Source organism: Chanodichthys erythropterus, chromosome 5 (genome assembly GCF_024489055.1).
Source record: "Chanodichthys erythropterus isolate Z2021 chromosome 5, ASM2448905v1, whole genome shotgun sequence".
Lineage (NCBI taxonomy): Eukaryota > Metazoa > Chordata > Actinopteri > Cypriniformes > Xenocyprididae > Chanodichthys > Chanodichthys erythropterus.
The window spans coordinates 9,070,666-9,094,113 of record NC_090225.1 but is presented as its reverse complement, the minus strand read 5'-3'; the positions used below and the strand labels follow the sequence as shown (position 1 = coordinate 9,094,113).

General features: G+C 35.9%; 1 protein-coding gene across 2 annotated transcripts; it reads left to right on the top strand.

The window, feature by feature from the left end:
- The first annotated feature begins 207 nt into the window (after positions 1–207).
- On the top strand, positions 208–23,216 carry LOC137020420 (neuroblast differentiation-associated protein AHNAK-like). 2 transcript variants are annotated; one of them, XM_067385932.1, is made up of 7 exons: positions 208–475; positions 10,727–10,776; positions 10,888–10,989; positions 11,133–11,243; positions 11,341–11,494; positions 11,620–11,786; positions 11,884–23,216. In XM_067385932.1, the coding sequence occupies exons 1-7, from the start codon at positions 424–426 to the stop codon at positions 22,603–22,605; spliced, it is 11,358 nt and encodes a 3,785-aa protein (XP_067242033.1). In that variant the 5' UTR covers positions 208–423; the 3' UTR covers positions 22,606–23,216. The 2 variants fall into 2 exon arrangements, with proteins under 2 accessions (XP_067242033.1, XP_067242034.1); XM_067385933.1 differs by lacking the exon at positions 208–475 and adding an exon at positions 5,879–6,017.
- The last annotated feature ends 232 nt before the right edge of the window (positions 23,217–23,448 follow it).

Below are 23,448 nucleotides of genomic sequence, written 5' to 3'. Positions count from 1 at the left end.
TGACTGGTCAAAGTGATCAGGAGGGTGGAGTGGGATGTTTAGAAGGAGGGATTTGTGTTGTTTAGGACAACCCCGCCCCCTCCCGTCCCAAGTCAGCCATACCCACTTTAATTGTTTTATTGTGCTAGAGAGACCGACTTTATTCTGGCAGGGAGGAGAGTGCAGCTTTACTCTTGTGAAGTAGTGGACAAACTAGTGTGGATGGAACAAGACATCTTTCTCCGTTTCTTCCTCGCATACCAAGTCAGACTGACTTTATTATCATTCACCGGCTCCCACTTTATTTTGTTCTCTGCATCTGGAGTGACTGACTGAGAGGAAAGAGGAAGCAGCAGGTTCATTAGCCTCAGAGGAAGAGAGTGAGGCTGCCCCGAAACAGGACATCACCAGAAACCAGATCAAGATCCGCAGAAGACAGCCATCATGTGTGACTGTTTTCACCTGGCATTTCCCAACTGGCATGCATCAGCCACGGGTGGGCATCACTCTTTATTTTGCTCTGTCTCTTTAGCTTTTCCCCTCTCTCTCTCTCTCTCTCTCTCTCTCTCTGTTTCATTCTGCCGGTCTGTGCTATTTTTATCTCCGCAGTCAGCACCTCTGGTGGCAGGACAATACAGTCTTGCAGTTGGACTGTGCATGTGTGTGTTAGTGGGACACTGGTGCTGAGCTTGTTTACAAGCATCACTGCATTTCTCTGCTGAGATGACGCTGCACTGTGTGTGATCTGGGTGTGTCTGCAGTAAAGGGGGCGTGGCTATGTGTCTGTGGGTGTGTCAAAAGAGTTATGCAGTATTTTATCAACAGCATCTGCAGTGTGTTTGTTTACAACATTGAGAGCAGAGCGTTTAGGGATTGTTGACTTTGGATAGTGTTATTTACAAGGATTTACGAAAGCTTGAGATCTTATTTTTTGTATTTTAACAGTAATATATTGGACAACTTTTTATAAAAGTGCCCAGTTTTATTTTAACTACATATATGTATATATATATATATATATATATATATATATATATATATATATATATATATATATACATATATATATACATACATACAGTATATTTATATTTAAATTGATTGATTTTCATACTAATATAAATATACATACATTTATAAAATAAACTATATATTATTAATTTATATATATATAAACTGTATATTTAAATTGATAGATTTTTTTCATAATATATTAATATAAATAGACATAAATGTTTTATACATATATATATATATATATATATACATTTTTCAAAAATATAATTTTACATATTATTAAATACATAATTATATACATTACATAAATATTTACAATTCTACAATACATAAGATATATCAAATTCATGAGCAATCAAGGAGCCATAATATAAATATACATACATTTATAAAATATATACTAACTATATACTATACTATATATATATATATATATATATATATATATATATATATATATATATATATATATATATATATATATATATAAATTGATTGTTTTTTTATAATATATTAATATAAATATACATACATTTATTAAATAAACTACATATTATTAAAATATATATATACTATATCTTTATATAAATTATAATTATATTATATATATAATATATATATACAATTCTAAAATAAATAAGATTCATGAGAAATCCGGGAGCCTATATATATATATATATATATATATATATATATATATATATATATATATATATATATATATATATATATATATGTGTACACACACATACATATGTATTTATATGCGCATGAATCACAACATTGTGGTCTTATGTAGCCTATACCTTCTTTTTCTAATGTTTTCCTTGGTTGTGTCATTCTATGTTGCAGTAACTGCACTTTTTGGCTTCGCTATAAAGACTTTGAAATCCAGTTAAGACTTTGAAATCCTATCCAGTTCAGCTAGCAGCTTTATCTAGTTTTTTCTTTGACCTTCAGATGAACTTCAAGCTCTGGAACATACAAACACACACTTAAAGTAACAGAAATGAGACAACAGCTCTATTTTAGTGATCTCACAGGGTGCAATGAGCAACCAGTACATCTCCCAATACAACAGCTGCATGACAGCTTAATTACTAGATATATAACCAAGAATGACATACACAGGATTTAATTAAATTAAATGTGTTTTGTGTTGTGGTTTTATACTGTCAGATTCATTCTGGAGCTTTTCCAACATTTGTGAGATTGCATTAACACAATCTGTGCTATCTGACAAAATGATTGAATTATGATCATGCTAAGATGAGTACATTGCAAGGATATCATGTCAGTACTTTAAAAGGTAAATTATTCTATGCAGCTGTACTTAACACTACATTATTTCATCAAAAATGAGTTTTCACCCAAATAAAATCTGTCCTGTGACGGATGGGTTTGTCTCTATGCTCAGATTCTCAAAGGATAAAAATGGATATTAGATCAATCAAAAACATGTCTGTTTTGACTGTACATATTTTGAATTTACAGTAAGAAAAGCATATTTATAGAGAAGTTCTTCAAATATTAATGCATCAGCAGTCAATAAAATACTCATCAATTATGCACAATAGAGTCCACTCCTAAAATATGTCATAACAGCAACTCACTAAAGACCTCCAGCCAATGAATAAATTAGAATAAATTATGAATTTGAGTGTGCATTTTTCGTGATTTGTCTGATCGACTGTACATTGAAATTGAATGTTACTAAATAAATTGAGAGAAGGTTTTGTGTAGGTATTGATATTTTGTGTAATCGGGGCAGCTGTAGCCTAATGGTTTAGAGAGTCGGACTTGTAACCCAAAAGTTGCAGGTTCAAGTCTCAGTACCGGCAAGAAATGTAGATGGGGGGATTGAATGAACAGTGCTCTCTTCCACTCTCATTTCTCTTCCACCCACAATTGAGCAAGGCACCAAACCCCCAATCCCTCCCCAGGTGCCGCAGCCAAAATGAGCGTGTTCACTACTGTGTGGGTGTGCACTTGGATGAGTTAAATGCAGAGCACAGATTCCAAGTATGGGACACCATACTTGGCCACACGTGTCACATCATTTCATATCTGAACTGATAATATACCTATTTAATCATGACCTTGTTTTTTTTTTACCATATTGAAAGATATTTATTGGGAAAGTTCATCCAGAAAATAAAAGTCTGTCTTCATTTATTCAATATCATATCATTCCAAACCTGTATGATTCAAGATATTTTGTAAGTTAATGGGGTCCATACAACTTTGACTTTCATTGAATGGAGAAAAAAACAATTTATTAAACATACAGGGTTGTAATGACATTACGGTGAGTAAGTGATAACAGAATTTATTTCTGGAAAAACTATCTCTTCCCTTCAATTTTAAAGCCATTATCCCACTGGCGCATAAATGTATCAATTAATGTTCCTGATTGATTGGAAACATGAGGGAACTTGGTCCCATGTTCTTAATAGGGAAGAAAATCCAATTCAGTTTTCAGTTTATTTTCCCTCTCCGGCCCTGAAATTCAATTATATTTTGAATACAAACAAGACTTTCCCACTTGACTCTGAAAGAGGCTTGTGTATGAGTGCAGGCCAGAATTGATGTTCCTTCTGCCTGTAACTTGCTGAGCAGCTAATTAACCATATTAGTGTGCCGAAGGAGCAGAGCTCTCGGCCCATATGGCCACAGGAGCAGAAAACAACCTCTAATGCCTGTAATCTTGGTCATGGGTAATGTGCAAACATACAGGATCAGTAGTTGGGAAATTCCAGGGTTTGTACAGCTAAGCTTGTAATATCATGAAATATGAAACATACTACAGCATTTACAATATTTATTTCAGTTAAGGAGGTATGTAAAAGGTTTGGACATTTGGACTTTATATTGAATTTTTAAATAATTAACCATGCATACAACAAGTACTTTACTAATATTAAATTGTTCTGGTTCCAAACCTGTATACTATTATTATTACTACGGTGAAACATAAGATAATTTTTCAAGAAATTTCATAGAGAAACACCAAGAAACATCATAGCAACCATTACTATCATGCTCAAAAGAACCTATGCAAGCTTGTTTCTCCACAGAATTAAAAAAAAAAAGGAAATTGTGACTTTTTATCTGACAATTCTGACTTTTTGAGGTTAAATCTCACACCTTTTTTCTCAAATTGCAAGTTTATATCTTGTTATTCAAAGAAATAAAGTCAGAATTGCAAGTTTTTCTCTCAATTGAGTTTGTATCTCACAATTCTGACTTAACTCATAATTGTGAGTTTATATCACACAATTCTGAGAAAAAAAGTCAGAAACTCGCAAGAAACACGCAATTCTGACTTGATTTCTCAGGTGTGTGAGATATAAACTCTCAGTTGTGAGATATTATGAAGTCCAAATTAAAACATATAAAGTCAGAATTCTGGAAAATAAAGTCGCAATTCCTAGAAATAGAGTTGGAATTGTGAGCTTTTTTTATTGCAATTGCGAGTTTATATCTCACAATTCTAAAAAAAAATCTGACACCTCTGAGTTTATTTCTCAGAATTGTGAGATATAAACACGCAATTATGAGTTGTTATTAAGTCCAAATTGTGAGATATAAATTCCAAGAAATAAAGTCTGAATTGCAAGTTTTTTTCTCACAGTTCTGAGTTTGTATTTTACAATTCTGACTTTATAACACACAATTGTGAGTTTATCCGCAATTTTGACTTTATATCTCGTAATTCTTACTTTAAAAACAAGTCAGAATTGCGAAATGTAAACTCACAATTGCGAGAAACAAAGTTTTCATATTCATTTTGCTTTGCAGAGCGAGTTATGTTCCAGCTATAGTCGCATTTCTTTTCTCTCACCCCCAAAATAAAATGATTTATTAAAAATAAAGCTACATCTCACGTTCACTTAGAAATAATGAATGTGATCATACCTCTCTCCACCACAACACACACATTTAACACAAAGTACACTAGTTACTATTTGTAGTGATGATATATCAACAGCATATTAAAATAAAATGGAACAATCTTAAAATGTGTAATGCTTCATAACATAACATCATAAAAACATAAGCAGAATCTATGTGTATATGTATTTTCTTATAGGGTGAATTCAGGTTGATTGGGACACTTTTTCCAAGTCCTACTAAGTATTACAGGATTTCCTATAGTAATATGAATTATATACTGCTTGGTCACTTGCATAAAACACATTCTTATCACTTTTAAAGCAGCACCCAATGAACAAATATTTGATTAGGGAGTAACTACGTTATGAATTTACTAACTTTGAATTACTCAGACAATTCAATTCAATAGCACTCATGTCCAGCTCAATTAAAGATAAATAAATATGGTTAAATATTTACTTTAACACACACACACACACACACGCACACACACACACACACACACACACACACACACACACACACACACACACACACACACACACACACACACACACACACACACACACACACACACACACATTCTGTCATTATGAGATTGACAGCTTGTTTTGCATTGATTAAACCGATCTATTCTTTAAGCTCTCATTGTTTATTTATTCTTTGTGTGGCTAAAATCACAATGTCTAAAATCTCTTAACTGCGTGAGATCTTGTCTTTATTCTGCATTCACATCCCACTGCACACTAAAAACTATTTCCTTCAACTCAAATTTAAACTAAACAAACATTCACAGGAGAACAGAGGGACATAAACACCCTCACTAAAATTCTTTGCTAAAAATCATTAAAATCTCAAGACTTCATGTTTGTGATTGTGTCCAAGCAGTGCAACATATTCACATGTTTGTTCTTCAGCACAATGGCATTAGCAGGAGCTTGAACCACAGCCCTCAAACAGGGTTGTGTCATACCTTTACAAGTCTACAAAAAGGGCAGGGCCCTTCATCTTCTCTAAAACTAACTACCCACAGACAGTCCTGTCAATGCATGCTGTGCACTATAGGTAAATTACTATCTGGAATACAGTGAAACATATATTCCTTCAAGTAAACCACAGATCAGGTAGGTGCAAACCTAATATTGTTAACCTTTAATGTTTAGCTGCATGGCATCAGTGTCATTAAAATGCAGCAAACTTGATGTTTTAGAAATACTAAGTATTTATATATATATATATATATATATATATATATATATATATATATATATATATATATATATATATATATATATATATATATATATATATATATATATATATAAAAATATATATATATATATATATATTTATATATATATTTATATATATATATATATATATATATATATATATATATATATATATATATATATATATATATATATATATATATATATATATATATATATATATATATATATTTATATATATATATATTTATTTCAGTAATAGGGCAATAAGGTGTGATTAGTACAGTATGTTACTTGAACCGTCAGTCACAAGCTTAAACTGATTTCACAACACCTACAGCATATCTTATATGTAATCCTAATGGAAACATATTTCTAAAGTATAATGATTTCAACATGATTTGGTGTTGATTTGTTGTATTTTAAGTACTTTATGTGTATTTTATTCCTAATTATTACCATCTAACAGACAGCCTCATTTATAGGTTGGTTGGGGTAAGATGCCCCCCAGGGCAAGATGATCTCCCACCTTAATTGTTTTCTCCTGACCATACATGACACAAAATCTCATCTCAGCACTTTTGATGAATTGAAATGAATTTTGTCATTTCACCTGAATATCAACATTTATGAGATTTAGTCAAAACAGTTTTGATGTTAACTGATCTAATTTTGTGTTTCTGGAAAATAGTGATCTATGACATTGTATTATGTTGAATATCAGTTTTTTGTGTCTATTTTTTAATGAGGGATTTGTGGACACATCAATGCTTTTTTTGACCAGATGAGGCACAGAATTGGCACAGAAGGTCCCAAGTGGCATGTTGTTACTTTTATTTAATAATTATTGTAATTAACGGTGTTATTATTCATTATTTCCATGTACATTTCAGACATCTTTGCATTAAAACCTATAGGTTAACTGAGTTAAATCATTAAATTTGATTTCACTGTGTTTCTATCATGACATATCTTCAATTAAAATATGGGCAATTAAATATATAAATATTCATATGCCTGTAAAATTATTCTATGACATATACCTTTCAGATAAACATTTTTTTACTGGGATTCTGCTTTGTCTGTCATCGGTTATTCAATTATGATCAACTACATTGTTAAAATAATTTTAAAATATTTTATTTAGTATTTTAAATGAATGACACTTTAAAAAATATAAATATTAATAAGAATTATCTCAAAAATCATTTATACATTCTATAAAGGTTTGTCCAAGTTTATCTTACCCCAGTAGCGGGCATCTTACCCCTTTATTTAATATATAACATTCTGTGCTATAACAACTAAATTAGTAAATGTTTCTATTTGTTTCCTATAATAACACATTGGCTGATGCATCATCATCCTGCACATGTTAAACTTGTATCTAAATATGTTACAATTTATTTAAAACTAACCTAACCTGACATGGGTGGGGATCCTGAAAACAGTACACAAAGAACACACAAAGATAGTGAGGCCTGTTGTTTAGGCTTGTTCCATTCGCTGTTGGTTTTGGATATTATAAAGCTAAAACTGAAAAAAACATCTTAAGCCTGTTTAACTATAATAGCAGCCAGAATAAAAAACTTTGCTGAAACTTGTTGAGTTGCACCATAACATATCGAACATCAAAACAGCTGTCGTTCATCTGCTTCTTCATCATAAATGTTAAACCAAAACCTCACTTAAAGTATTACAATCATCCCTGATCTCTGCTGTACACATCAGTTTACTTAAAGGGTTAGTTCACCCAAAAAATGAAAATGATGTCATTAATGACTCAGCCTCATGTCGTTCCAAACCCGTAAGACCTCCGTTCATCTTCAGAACTCAGTTTAAGATATTTTAGATTTAGTCCGAGAGCTTTCTGTCCCACCATTGAAAGTGTTTGTATGGTATACTGTCCATGTCCAGAAAGGTAATAAAAACATCATCAAAGTAGTCCATGTGACATCAGTGAGTTAGTTAGAATTTGTTGAAGCATCAAAAATACATTTTGGTCCAAAAATAATAAAAACTACGACTTTATTCAGCATTGTCTTCTCTTCCGGAATCCATTCCACTGAATTGATTCCATTGAATCCTTTCATCTGTTGGCGTTGGTAATGCACTTTTATGTCACCGTGGTTGTTTTTGGTGATTAGGACATCCGCTACATTTTGAAGCATCGAAAAAAACATTTTGGTCCAAAAATAACAAAAACTACGACTTTATTCAGCACTGACTTCTCTTCCAGGTCTGTTGTCAATTCACGTTCACGACTCCGCTTCTTCTTCTTTCCTGTTTTATGGCGGTTGGCATCCAGCTTATTGGTGCATTACCGCCCCCTTCTGCTCCGGAGTGTGGTTCACGACTCCGCAGTGACGCTGCTGATGTAAGACGCTACTGACATGTTATCCGAGCTTCGTTTACAGTCTGAGGGAGACGCACGCTGTATTCAAGCTATTCTACATTGTTTGTATTTTGGTATTGCTATATTTTTTCAAAATGATGCGTAAGTGTGCATGTCGCGGATGTCCTAATTGCCAAAAACAACCACGGCGACGTAAAAGTGCATTACCAACGCCAACAGATGAAAGGATTCAATGGAATCAGTTCAATGGAATCAATTAAATGGAATCAATTCAATGGAAAGGATTCCAGAAGAGAAGACAATGCTGAATAAAGTTGTAGTTTTTGTTATTTTTGGACCAAAATGTATTTTCGATGCTTCAACAAATTCTAACTAACTCACTGATGTCACATGGACTACTTTGATGATGTTTTTATTACCTTTCTGGACATGGACAGTCTACCGTACAAACACTTTCAATGGAGGGACAGAAAGCTCTGACGGGTTTGGAACGACATGTGGGTGAGTCATTAATGACATAATTTTCATTTTTGGGTGAACTAACCCTTTAAACCAGGGATGGGCAACTCCGGTCCTGGAGGGCCAGTGTCCTGCAGAGTTTATCTCCATCCCTGATAAAAACTCACTTGCCTACAACTTTCTACTAATCCTAAGACTTTGATTAGCTGTTTCAGGTGTGTTTGATTAGGGTTGGAGCTAAACTCTGCTGGGCAGTGGCCCTCCAGGACCGGAATTGCCCATCCCTGCTTTAAACCATTGGTTCAGCCAATATCTTTGATTGGAGGAACACAGTGTGTGAACTGTTGAATTAATGGCTGCTCTTGTTGGGATTATTTATTTCTCACAGTACCATTCAGTTATTATTAAAGGCAGTGCTAAGCAGAGCAGGGTTTCATAACCCAAGGAGCTGGGTTAAAATAAAAAAAATAAATACCCAGCAAAAGTGGTGCGAAACCCCTTTCAAGTATGAAATATTGCTTCACCTGTGGTTAAAAGCAGGATTTAAAGAGCCTAATTGTGATTGGCACAAAACTTGGATACTTTTGTTTTTAATATTTGCCATAAAGGGTGTGTAATGTAACCTGTCAATGTTGGCATCTGCCTAAAGACAGAATGACAGATGAATGACATTAATTTATCAAAATACAGTTGATATGAATCATTCACAAAGCCTTTGACATCAACAACAGATACAGTTTTCTCCTCCCTTTAATAAAGCTATTTATTAACTGTGCACAATTGGTTATTTTCATTTAGCACTTTTCATTGGTGCATTCCCAATTTTAGAGTGTCTGATTATTAGAAATTGTGAACAATCTGCTAGTCTAATCATACTATTCATGTGCAACATGGCATACATGCACATAAATAAATCTCCAGTGTACTTTAATGCCATCTAGACTGTTGCCTGGATAAGTGTTTGCAGGAAAGTGCAGGTTAATGGCCTAGACAGAGTGAGGCTCATGGAAAATGTATATGTACCTAAACGATCCTTTTATTTTAAGTGCATTTTGTTATGAGAAACTCGAAATGAATGCCTTTCTCAGAAGAAAGGTGGTCAAGAGAGTATCCTTGTTGCTGGTATAAGCAATATTTAAACTTTCTGTCTATTGTTCAGTATTGTTAAATATATAAAATTTTAAATTGTGCAAGGGAATTACTGTATGTCAGTAAAGTTGTTTTATTTTTTAATTTGATTTATTTAATTATTTTTCCAAAAATACCACATTTGCATATATTTATAACCATATTAGTTTCACTGTTCCTTTTTGGATCTATCGAAGCCCATGTTTCCATGTTGTCCTTATTGCTGGCAGTGTAAGCCAACCCCTTCAGATCAATAAAGTGCCTCACTTTACAGGAAGCAACAGAAGCAGGTAGACTATCTGGATCCTGTGGGAATATCTACCAGGAAATATTGCACACAGAAATCTTGCCTTAGACTCTTGCAGATTCAAAGATTGATCCGTCAAAATAGATCTCTCATTGACTCTCCAATCAGTAAAAACTGTTAAACAGCAAATATGGAAGGCATAGATGGGCCTGATGATGACCAGCAGGCTCTTGACATTTAGGATGGATTCTTTAAATTTCAGTCATGTGTGCAGAAATGTAATGCACCTTGAATCAAATTCAAGTCGCATATGAGCATTTTGCTTACAAGTCAGATGTGAAATCTATGCATTCACATAGCCTGACCCTTAAGTATTTACAAGTGTGTATTCTGCATTTTTCATCACAACAGGTGAAGGGCGAAGGCTGAAGGCACCAGAACAAGACACAGAAGATGATTTAGTGAGTATCACTAAAGTACAGCAGATTCAACAAAATACACTTGTGTTATTTTGTCTCTCTGTTTTAAACTGGTTGATTGTTTAAACTTAATTGGTATCTTTAATGTAACAGATGCCATGTGAGGAACCTGAAGCTTTAGAGGAGGAAAGACCTCGTCCTCAGGGCTCCTCTCCTGTTGAGGAATTCCCCACCACAGAAAAATACGAAAAACAAGTGACTGCTGTTTTACACAACACCCTTATCTTAACTATTTAATATTATGTATGATAACCCAAATTTAGAATTTCATAATGCGGTATCTGATCTAATTATTATACTATATAATAGATTACATACATGCTAACTATTTTTCCCAGGCTGAAGGTGACTTCTATGACTCACCCACTAAAAGTTCCAAAAAAAGCAAAAGGATTGGTTTCGGCGCACTGTTTGACAAGCGTTCCTCTGCCAAGATGAATCAAACAGAGGTCAGACACACCTAAAGTTCTCTCCAGTGAAGAATACAGATGATTAGAAATGCGAATAATGAAAAGCATTTCTAAATGACTTTGCCTTTTGTTTCAGGACATGCAAAATGATCAGTCAGAAATGATAGTGAAAACTGAAAAAGAAGTCTGTGCTGAGGGTTTGGTTGTAAGTGGAGGGGGAAAGGATGGCCTCTTCATCAAGGAAGTAAAACCAGAGTCACCTGCCTCAAAGCATCTAAGCGTGAAAGAGGGTGAGATGTCATAATTATTATAGCACATTACAGAACATTTCTGAGGCTAGAATATAGCTAATTTTGTTTTTCCTCCATCGTTTTCACTTACATCCTCATTTTTGTCCTTTCATCTGGCCTTTCAGGTGATCAGATTCTTAGTGCTACAGTATACTTTGATGATGTTTCATATGAAGACGCCCTCCGGATTCTTGAGCATGCTCAACCATATAAAGTGGCTTTCTGTCTAAAACGCAAACCACATCCAAGAACCCAGGAAGAAGCTGAGACAATGAGGCCAGATATAACCATTGTAATTATCATACTGTCCATTATATTAAATTAAAGAATACTACAAAGCTTTTTTAGAGATTTTATTGACCCTATATCTGCTTCATCAATGTTTATAGGGAGAGGAGGCTGAGCGAGAAGAGGAAGGAGGGGGACCAGAAATGAGAGGTAGAAGAAAGACGAAAAAACAATATGATCGCATTTCTTGGCCCAAATTCCCCACCTTTAGCAAAGGTCGCAGGGCGAATTTTAAGAGATCTCACAGCACATCAGAAGCAGAAGAACAGAGAAAGTTAGAAATAAGTCCACCAACAAGTGACACGGAATCTCCTCTTAAGTCTCCATTAAAATCCCCAGATGGAAAAGAGAAGAAAAAGACACACAAAATGAAACTTAAGATGCGGATGGCAGGCTGCAGGAGCAAGTCTGTTGAAGAAACCCAAGAAAATGAAGAGGTGCCAACAACTGACAATATGGAAGTCTTGGACAACCAAATTATTATGAATATAGCTGTCGAGCCAGGGACTAATGTGCTAGAGAGCCCTAAAATCTTGAATGAAGCTGAAAATACTGACTCAACTAAAGTAAGGAATGAATATACATTCCTGACTTCGCCAGCAACTGAATCACTGCATAAGGCTGAGCTCATCAGTTTGGACACAACTTTAAAGACTACTGATATTACAGTTGCTCTTGGAGAGGATGGAAAAGAAAGGAGAGAGATATCAGAACTGAGGGTTAGTACTCAAGGAAAGGATAAATATGAAATAGAAACAGAGAGCCAATTAAAATCCTCCACAAGTGGCATGCGAACTTCGGATACATCAGCATTCGACAATATTATGGATAGTCCTAATGTAATATCACAAACTGAAGCAGTTGGACATCAAGTTGATTCCGATGGCAAACCATTAACTAATGAGGTTTTAGAGAAGACACAAAAGTCAGAAGAAACGGACATGGACATACCTAAAGTTGAGGTTTCTCTTGACATGCCAGATGTAGGACCAATAAGCAAATCACCGAGAATTGGCAGCGACAAGGAAAAGAAAGAAAAAAACGTTCTAGAAACGGAAAGTTATGGGATTCGAACTAGGGGACCAATGGCAGACATAGCCACATCAAAGAGTCATTTTGCAAACACGGTAAACAGACTAGAATTTACACCAGACACTTTTGAGATTCAAACAAAACAAGATGTCTCTTCAACGGTCATGGACACAAAGAAACCAATCACTTCAACACCAGTTATATCCCAGCCAAAATCACATGCTTTGGAAGTGGACAAAAGCGGGAAGAATATTGGGGGTAGAACAGACACCGAAGTAACAACAAAAGCAAATATTGAATCAAATTTTAAACTACCTAAGGTGGATCTCTCTGAATTCAACCAGGAAGACTTGATAACTATAAGACAAAGAGACCCAAACAAAGTGCCTCTCCTGAAACGAGAGGAAATTGAGATTCCTGGCATGGAGGACAAAGGATCAAAAGCCAAGTTTAAGTCTCCTAGTATTAAGGAACAAAAAATTGAGAAGATAATAAATATCTCAAAAGCAGAAAAACCCAGAGCTCATGGGGAAGCAGAAGAGTTTAATGTTGAGGATGTAAAAGAAGCAGTATCAAAATTCCCTGCCTTTAAATTACCTGAGAGAGATATCACAGGAGTCCTTGTACAGAGAGAGATCAAAATCATGGAAATGAAAACAGACAAGACTGGCATGACACCTAAAGGATCCCCTTGTAAAATTTCGAGCATGAGCACAGAAATAAACATTAAGTTGCCTGACACAATGGATAAAGAAGAACAGAGACTTTCTCCTGTTGCTTCAAAAGATCAAGCCATCCTGTTACCTAAAAGTGAACAATTTCATTTTGATGAAACCGGTGTAACTGAGAGCAAAATAGACAAATCAAAAATTAAGCCAGCAGACCACAAACCAAAAACTGGCAAAATGTTAGCGAGGGATAAAATAAGTACATCCTCAGATGTAAAATTCAAACTTCCAAAGCGTGAAGACATTGAAATACCAGGAATGGAAGCCATTGAACAATCAGTTCAACTGCAAAAAACCAAAGTAGCCAAAGATACAGACACTCAGGATGAGGCTGTGAAAGACTATACTGATACAGATATCAAAGCTGACAAAAAAAGACATGAAAAGAAATCGAAGAAAACAAAGGTATCTATGCCTAGTTTTGGGATCATGACTCCTGACATTCACTTCCCTGGTTTCGTGATTGATTTACCAATAAAGGCCGCATCATCTAAAAGAGATAATGATGAAATCAAGGAGATGAAAACTGGAGCAAAAATATCTCTTGATGAAGAACATGTCTTTGAAAAATCTCAAAAAGGTGAAAGCTGTGCACCTGAGCATGACACTAAAAAAGCACATGATATAGAGAGTGATCTAACAATCAAACATGACGTTTGCACTGGCACTGTTAAGGAAACCTCAAAACAAGATGTTGAAGGAGAACTGAAGGCTGAAATCAAAAGCAAAGACACAGATACCTCTCCACATAAAATGAAAATGCCTAAATTAAAAATGCCCAAACTTGGAGGGAAATCTATGAAAGGAACAACTGAAGTCACCACAAAAGAGGATGTTACAGTGGAAGAAAATGAAATAATAGAGGTTGTATTAGATTCTGAGAAGAGAACATCTGAGACTGATCCTAAAGCATATAGTTCAGAAAAGGACAAAAACTGGAGTAAATTAAAAATGCCAAGCATAGATGTTTCTGTTCCAAAAATGAAAATCCCCAAGACAGAGGGAAAATCAAAGCAGGAGGAAACTGGGCTCTCAACACCTGAAATTCATGCAGGTGTTGAATGTAGCAAAGACCACATTTCTAGTGAGACTACACAAAAGCCGAAAAAAGAAAGGGTTGGGAAAGTTGACATGAAGGTTGAGGCTGTAGAAGATGCTCGAGAGGAGAGTGGATTTACAATGATCAGGTTTGGCCTCGCATTGCCAATGGAGAAAACAGAAGAAAGTGGTGTGTTACCAGAGGAATCTAAAAAATCCATCATCAAGGTTAGTGGAAAAACTGAAATGGAGCCATCTGAACTACCACAAGCTGAAATAAAAGAAACAGAGTCTAAAATGAAGAAAAGGAAAATTTCATTTCCCAAATTTGGATTCTCTAAATCAGATACTAAAGTATCTGATGCTGACATAAATCTTCCAGCTGCACAGGTCTCTTTACAAGGTGCAGATGGGACAGAACTAGATGTTGAAAGTAAGACAACAGACATAGAAGCTGAATTCAAGGATTCAACAGATTCTCCCACAAAATTTAGACTTCCCACAATTAAACTTCCCAAATTTGGAGTTTCATTTCCAAAGACAACAGATACTGGGGCTGATATTCAAATGCCTGAAGTCAGCACAGATGAAACTACAAAGGATGTTAAATTGCCTGAAGCTAAATTATCTGTAGAATCTACAGCACTATCTGACACAAAAGGCCTGGAGATGACTCTCAGTGTATCCAAACCTGAAGTTGACTTGTCTGTACCTGAGGGAAAAACAGAAATCAAAGGTATTAGCATTCCAAAAGTAGATGGTTTTCAGAAAAAAGAAATAAAATCATCTGAAGATATTTCATTTTCTAAACCGGATGTTGATGCTAGTCTGACTTACCATATTGGAGAAATTCCAGCTGCTGAGTTTTCAAAACCAGACATCAAAGCTGCAGACATAGATGTCAGTCTTCCACAGATTGATGTATCCATTCCAGAAGGTTCTGTGGAAATAAAAGAGTCAGATGTGAATTTCACAATTTTAAAGGATGATGCTGAACATAAAGATCTAACAACTGGTGGTACACCAGTAAAGTTTAAACTCCCCTCTTTCAACTTACCAAAATTTGGTGGGAAATCATCCAAGGTAGTGAAAGACATGCCCTTTGTAGATATAGATTTTGAAGAACCTGATGTAAGCCTTCCCGAAACACAAATAAGCATGAAATTAGAAGATGATGCAGAAGGTCGATGTGTTAGTGTAGACAAGGAGGTTACAGTTACACAGCAAAAATTTGGCATTGGCCTTCCAAAGGTTGAAGTCCGCAAGCCAGCTGATAGTATGGACAAAGAAGAATCAATTATAGACACCAAAAAATCAAATGCAGAGTCTGACCAGGCTCAGAAAGATCCAAGATCTCCAACAAAAATGAAACTTCCCACAATTAAATTTCCAAAATTTGGTGTCTCATTTCCAAAATCAACAGATGCAGACTTTGACAATCAAATGCCTGAAGTCACCACAGATGACCCTACCATGGAAATTAAAGTGCCAGAAGCTGAACTGTCTGGAGATCTGCCATCATTACCTGAAATGAAAACCCCACAAATTGTTCTAAGTGTTTCAAAACCTGAAGTGGATATATCTACAACAGAGGTAGAAAAGGCTTTTGATGCGCACTTTGAAAAGAAAAAAGAAAAGGTATTGTCTCCCGACCGTGCATTTTCTAAACCAGAGGTTAAGATGAGCCTTGTAGGTCATGGTCTTGATCAGGAAGCAACTATAGAAGATCTGAAAGTGCAAGCCGAGAAACTTGAGATGGGAGTCAAAGTTCCTTCAGGTACAGTAGATGTAGTCATCCCTGAGGCTAAAGAAAAAGAGAGTGAAATTAAACTTAAAAAACGTAAAATGTCATTTCCAAAATTTGGCTTTTCCAAATCTGACACTAAGATCCCTGAGGCTGACACCAGTCTTCAAAAAGAAGGAATATCTGTGCCAGACACTGAGATCAAGGAGACTGAGGTGACGATTCCTGCTCCAGAGGTTGAAGTCCAGTTGAAAACCAAAAGTACTTCTGGTTCTCCATCTAAATTCAAGCTTCCAACAATTTCTCTCCCTAAATTTGACATTTCCATTTCAAAGACTGGAGAAGAATCTATTGCAAAAACTGATGATGATGCACAGTCAGAAATAAAGGCAGCATCAGCAGTTGCATCACAAGATAAAGATAAAGGTACAGGAGATATGGAACCATCAAAAGCAACTTTCGAATCCCTACCGGTGGATGCTGAAATAAAGATTCAAGACACTGATCCTGGAGGTCAAGGGAGTCGATTTATGATGCCCAAATTTGAATTTTCATTTCCAAAGCTAAAGGGACCAGAATTTAAAAAGGGTGCATCAAGAACCGATGTAGAAAAACTAGAGGCTACACTTAAACATGACATTGAGAGTGATGAGGGAAAAACAGACATACCTGAGGCTTCTTTGAAAATGGAGGTAATGATGAAAAAGCCAAAAGTGCCAAGCTCAGAGCATGAATTTTCTAAACAAGATGTTAAAGCTCCAGAGATTAATGTTGAGAGAGGTGATACATCTATGGCAGTAGGTGAAGTGGATGTGAATCTTGAGTCTGACATGAATATTCAAACAACAGAGATGTTAAAAGATGATTCAACCACTGGAGGGTCACCGTTCAAATTCAAACTTCCTACTTTCAAACTACCCAAATTTGGAAGTTCATCTTCCAAAGTAAAAACTGAAATAACAGATTTGAGGGGTGAGGAAATTACTTTGGAGGCTGAAGATATATTTACATCAGTATCAGACTTACAAATTGACTTTAATGTGCCCAGTCAAGAGCTGAAAAAACCCTCAATCAGTGTTGATCTGCCAAAGGTAGATACTGGAGGTCAATACACCCTGTCACTTACAGAGGCCAAATCATCAAAGGCAGAAGTTGATATTTCTTTACCAGAGACAAATCTCGGGGAACTGTCAGCTAAAGCTGAAGTACCACAAGCTAAAATAGAAAGCAAAATAGATCAAGAAGTTGATTTAAAAGACCCAGGTATAAAAATGAAAAGACAAGGCTTTTCCTTTCCTAAATTTGGATTTTCTAAACCAGATATCAAGGCCCCAGAGACTGATGTCTATCTTACACAAGTTGATACCCCTGAACCAGAAGGTGATGTGAAATTGAAAGAAAGTATAAATATCACAGTGTCAAATGTTGAGGCTGAGCAAAAAGATACAACAACTTTTGGTGCCACAACAACATTTAAACTCCCTTCAATCAACTTCCCAAAGATTGGAGGACAAGCTATGGTGGAAGAGAAAACAATGCCAGATGTAGATACAGCTGTTAAAGAACCTGAAGTGAGCAGTCCATATGCACAAATAAAAATATCAGGTGAAGCCCCATCAGTTGACATAAAGGGACCTCATCTAGCAACAGAGGGTCAATCAAGTGTGAACTTAAAGGTTGAGGATGCTGAACTCGTAGGACAGGGTGGGAAGCTTAAGATGCCAAAGTTTGGTATTGACCTTCCTAAAGTAAAAGGGTTTGATTTAAGTGCATCAAAGACAGAGGATATAGCTGAAGTACAGGAAATTGATCTTAAAAAAACAGAGATAACAACTGAGGGGAAAATTCACCCACCAGAACGTGATTCTAAAGGCGTAGATGTGAAGATAAAAACACTACCCGAATTTGGGGTTTCAAAACCAGATGTAAAAGCCCCTGAGGTTGATGTAAGTATCCAAAAAACTGATATCTCCATACTAGAAGGCAATATGGACCTAGAAGAAGCAAATATGGACATTAAAGTGTCAAAGGTGGATTCTGACCAAAAGGGTTCAACAATTTTTGGATCTCCAACAAAGTTTAAACTCCCTTCAATCAGCTTCCCAAAATTTGGCGCTAAATCACAAAAAGGAGCATTAGACGTTAATGTAACTGATTCAGAACTAGAAGGAACAAATATAAAAAGTGATATTTCTAAACCTGATGTCAAATTACAAGTACAGCCACCCAGTGATGAATCTAAAGTTGAAATGAGTGCCGACATGCCTGAGGCTGATTCCAAAGGACAGCAAGTAAAAGTGAAGAGACCAAGCTTTTCATTTCCTAAATTTGGGTTTTCCAAACCAAACATTGCAACTCCAGAAGTTGATGTCAGCATACAAAAAGCTGAAGTATCTATACCAGAGGGTAGTGTACCCATAAAAGAACAAACAGTAGAAGTTACATTTCCAGGAAGAGAAGATGAACAGAAAGAACTAACAATTGTTAGTTCCCCGACCAAATTTAAGCTACCAGAAGTTAACCTGCCAAAATTTGGAGTCAAAAGTTCAAAAGGTACAGCGAGTTTACCATCAGCAAATAAGGACATTAAAGGAATAGAACTTACTGCTCATGAACCAGACATCAAGGTGTCTGAACAAGTACCAAAAATTGAAAAAGAGGTAGATATACATGCCACAGTAAGAGAATTGGATATTAATCTGGCAGAAGGTAAGGTGATACTACCCCAACCTGATGTTGATGTTCAAGGCATATCCATTGAAGGCAAAGCAGATATACCTGAAGTTGATTTGAAAGGGCTTGATGTGAAATTGAAGAAGTCAAGCTTTTCACTTCCAAAATTTGGTTTTTCAAAACCAGATATTAAGGGGCATGATGTTGATGCCAGTCAACCAAAGGCAGATATGTCTATGCAAGAGGGCAACATATCGGTTAAAGACCAAGATGCAGAAATACATTTCAGAGATGAAATGAACAAACAAGAAGATCCAACACATACAAAGTTTAAGATGCCCTCAATCAACTTCCCAAAGTTTGGACACAAATATCCAAAGTCCACATCTGATATTCCAGAAGCTGAAGTAGATATCAAAGAACCTGAAATCAGTTTCTCAGAAACAGGAGAGGTACAAACCACTGACATGGAAACAAACATAGATATTAAGGGGCCTACTGTAAATGTTGACATTAAGGTCAAAGAGGTGGACACAGATGGGACAGGAAGTAAGTTCAAGCTGCCAAATTTTGGAATTGGCATGTCAAAAGTAAAGGAGATAGAGACGGAGGGTAAAGAAATAAACATAGAGACTGGCCTGCTGTGTGAAGGAAAAGTTCATGTACAACAGCCTGATGTTGAAATTCAAAATGTGACCATTGAGGGGAAAACAGATAAAGTTGAAGTTGATTCCAAAGGAATGAAAGTGAAACTTCCCAAATTGGGATTTTCAAAACCAGATCTTAAGGCTCCTGAAATTGATGTGAGTCTACCCAAAGCTGATATGGGCACGTCACTGGGACATGTTGATGTTTCAGAGCAATCGGTAGAAATTAAATTACCAGAAGAACAACCTGATTTGAAAGAGGACAGTTTTGGCTCTCCAACAAGATTTAAACTTCCAACATTCAGTTTCCCAAAATTTGGAACCAAAACATCAAAGGACACAGTTGATATTCCTACAGCACATGTGGACATCAGTGAAGTTAGCCTTACTGATAAGAAGTTAATCATGTCAGGAGAAGTAGCAAGTGTTGACATAAAAGAGCCAACAATAAATGTTGAGTATCCATCCATTGAGATGGACATTAAAGGAAAGGATAAAGAACAACAAGAGAGCAAATTTAAGCTTCCAAAATTTGGGATTGCTCTCCCAACAACTAAAGCTCCTGAGAGTGACCAAGGGTTTAAGAAGGCTCTGACTGAAACAGAAGTGAAAATGTCAGGAGATGTGCTAACTACAGACAAGAAAGAGCTAAAGTTACCCAAAGGATCAGTGGAATTGGATATGCAAGCCAGTGAAATGACAACAGATATTTCACTACAGGGCACTACAGAAATGGGAGAAAGTGAGAGAGATGGCAAAACAGAAATAACAAGTCCACAATTTGGCTCTCCAACAAAATTCAAACTCCCAACAATAAAATTTCCAAAATTTGGATTTTCCACTTCAAAGGTCACTACTGATGCTCCTGATTCTGAGATCAAGGAAATTAAAGGTAGTTCAGTGGATTATGAGATAGAGACATCTAAAGTGGATCAAGCAGATGACATCGAATGCAAAACTGCAGAGATTGAAACCCCATCTATTGATATCAACATAAAAGCAAAAGAGATTAATCAAGAGGGACAGGAAACTAAATTTAAACTTCCAAAATTTGGGATTTCGTTACCCAAAGTAAAAGGTCCTGAGGTGACAGTAACTGCAAAAGAAGTAAAAACAGGAACACCTGAGGTGACAGTAACTGCAAAAGAAGTAAAAATGGGAACACCTGAAATTGGGATCACTGAACCAGAAATTAAAATCGCAGCAGATGATGCAAGTCTCCCAAAATTAGACACTGCTTTAGAGGGAAGTTCCAGCCTTGAAAAAACAGAGGTAGAGACAGAGTTGAAAGATGATAGCGTTGCTGTTTCAGGTTCTCCAAGTAAATTCAAATTGCCTACTTTTAAAATGCCAAAATTTGGAATGTCAGCACAAAAAACATCTGATGCAAAAGGAAAAGTAGCAGAAGTAAATGTACCAGATACTAAAACTGATCTAAATATTAAAGACAAGCCTTTACAAGTAGAAGTGTCCAAAGATATACACCGAGAGGGTGAAATTAAAGAAACCACTGAACAGCCTCCAGAGGTTGCTGTTAAAAAACTGGAGGGTGACAAAGGCTCCCCAAGTAAATTCAAACTTCCTACTATAAAAATGCCAAAGATGAGCCTTTCAAGAACAAAATCTCAGGATGGAGAAGATGACACAACCATAAATGCTCATGCTCCAGAAGCTAAAACAGAACCAAAAGATGATGCACAAGGACCTGGAAAGTCACCCAGATTTACAATGCCTAGACTTGAGGATGTTCTCAGTGGCTTTGAGGTTGAATTTAATGTTCCAACAATAGAGGAAATGGAAGCACAAATAGACAAACCATCTGTTAAGCAGGATCAGGAGGCTGGAGAAAAAGTTGAGGAAGCAGCAGAACATAAGGACAAAGGAGTGCAGGAGAAATCAAAGTTCAAATTTAAATTTCCAAAATTAGGATTCAGCCAGTCCTCAGATGAAAGTGATAAATTAGCTGATGCTAAGATTGAAGAAAGTGAAAAGCATCTGGAGGCTTCAGCGGATCAGAAATCAGCTGTTAGCAAAGAACAAGAAAAAACTGAAAAAGGAAGCTGGTTCAAGTTCTCATTTTCGTCTCCAACCAAAACTACAAAATCTGACGAGAAAGAAGAAATAATCAAACCACCTGAAGAGGCGAAGAAGTCTGATGATGTAGAGAAAGAATCCAGCAAGGCACAAGAGGAACCTGAGAAGAACTCGCTCAGCGAGGCTGTGGAAGAAAACATCAGCCCAACTTTATCACTAATGTCATCTGATGCTTTTGCAGATGTAAGTTCTGCATTAACCACTGAGCAGATTGGCCTGTCACAGACCTCTCCTACAAAAGTTAAAGTGAAATATGCAGAACCCACTGCCACCATTGGGGTCAATGATGTACAAACTAATGTTGTGACTTCCACAGCCAGATGCGAACTGATATCAATGGAGCCTCACCAGCCAGAGAAAGTCAACATCCCATTCTCATCAGATATGTCCTCAACCTCGGTGGACACTCTGAAACAGATGTCAGGGGAAATTCATGTCATCACATCGAACATACAAGCTATACCAGAAACACAGCAAGCTGCAATCCTTACTAATTTAGATGCCCATGGAATTCACACCTCACCACTACAAATAACACTAGGCTCAGACTCAGTGTTGACAGTGGAGGAAACCAGAGTGCAAAGTGGGAAGCAAACATTGGTGGAAAAGCATGTTGTGAAAGAAACATTACATGATGATAAAGAGACAATAATTGTGACACAGAGAACACGTGTTTTTGAAGGAGACTCTGCAGAACCCATTTCTGACGAGACGGCTTCCTCGATTCGTAGGCTGAGAGACACGGTACACACTGAGAAAATGAGGTTTTTTGACAGTGTAGAAAAAAGAGAAGAGGTCACAGTTGTGAGCTATGAAACATCTCTAAGACATGTGGATTCCTCTACCGATGAGAATGGGGGGAATTGAACATGATATATGGCTGAGTTGATTTTATGCTTTTGAATGTATGTTTCAGTGTTCTCTTATATAATCATAAGCCAGCTGAATTGTAACGCTAATTAAGTAAAATTACACTTACTTATGAACATATCACAGAGTATTGTTTAGCTAATGGAGATTTTAAGCTTAAGAAAATATATATATCCACTGTACAAACTATGTATGTACAAGGAATAATAGGAAAAAAATGATTACATTATAATTTGGTGTGTGTTTTGTCAGTGCACTTTACTGTAAAACTGTTATCTTGGGAAAATTGTTTACAGTGCAAACTCAATAGCCTAATATTCAAGCAAACACCATTTAAATAGATATATTCACAAATAAAATTAATTATAAAGTTGGTGTAGCTTTCAAAGACTGTTGACAGTATCACATATTGAGGCATTTTTTTTCTTTGAGGTTATCTATTTTGAGAAAACTATATAATTGCATATGAATCAGTGTTTCTGCAGCCTTGACAATAAATAAAAATAATTGTGTAAATATGTTTTTTTCATTTCAAAGTCTGTCCATTAGCAGTGTTTTGAAATCGGCCATCACTAGATATTGTTGAATAAAGTCGTTATTTTGTTTTTTTGGCGCACAATAAGTATTCTCGTCGTTTTATTATATTAAGGTTGAACCACTGTAGTCACATGAACTGTTTAAAATATGTTTTTAGTATCTTTCTGGGCATCTGAAAGTGTTAATTATCTTGCTGGCAATAGAGGCCTCACTGAGCCGTCGGATTATATCAAAAATATCTTGATTTGTGTTCCGAAGAGGAACAAAGGTCTTATGGGTGTAGAACGACATAAGGGTGAGTAA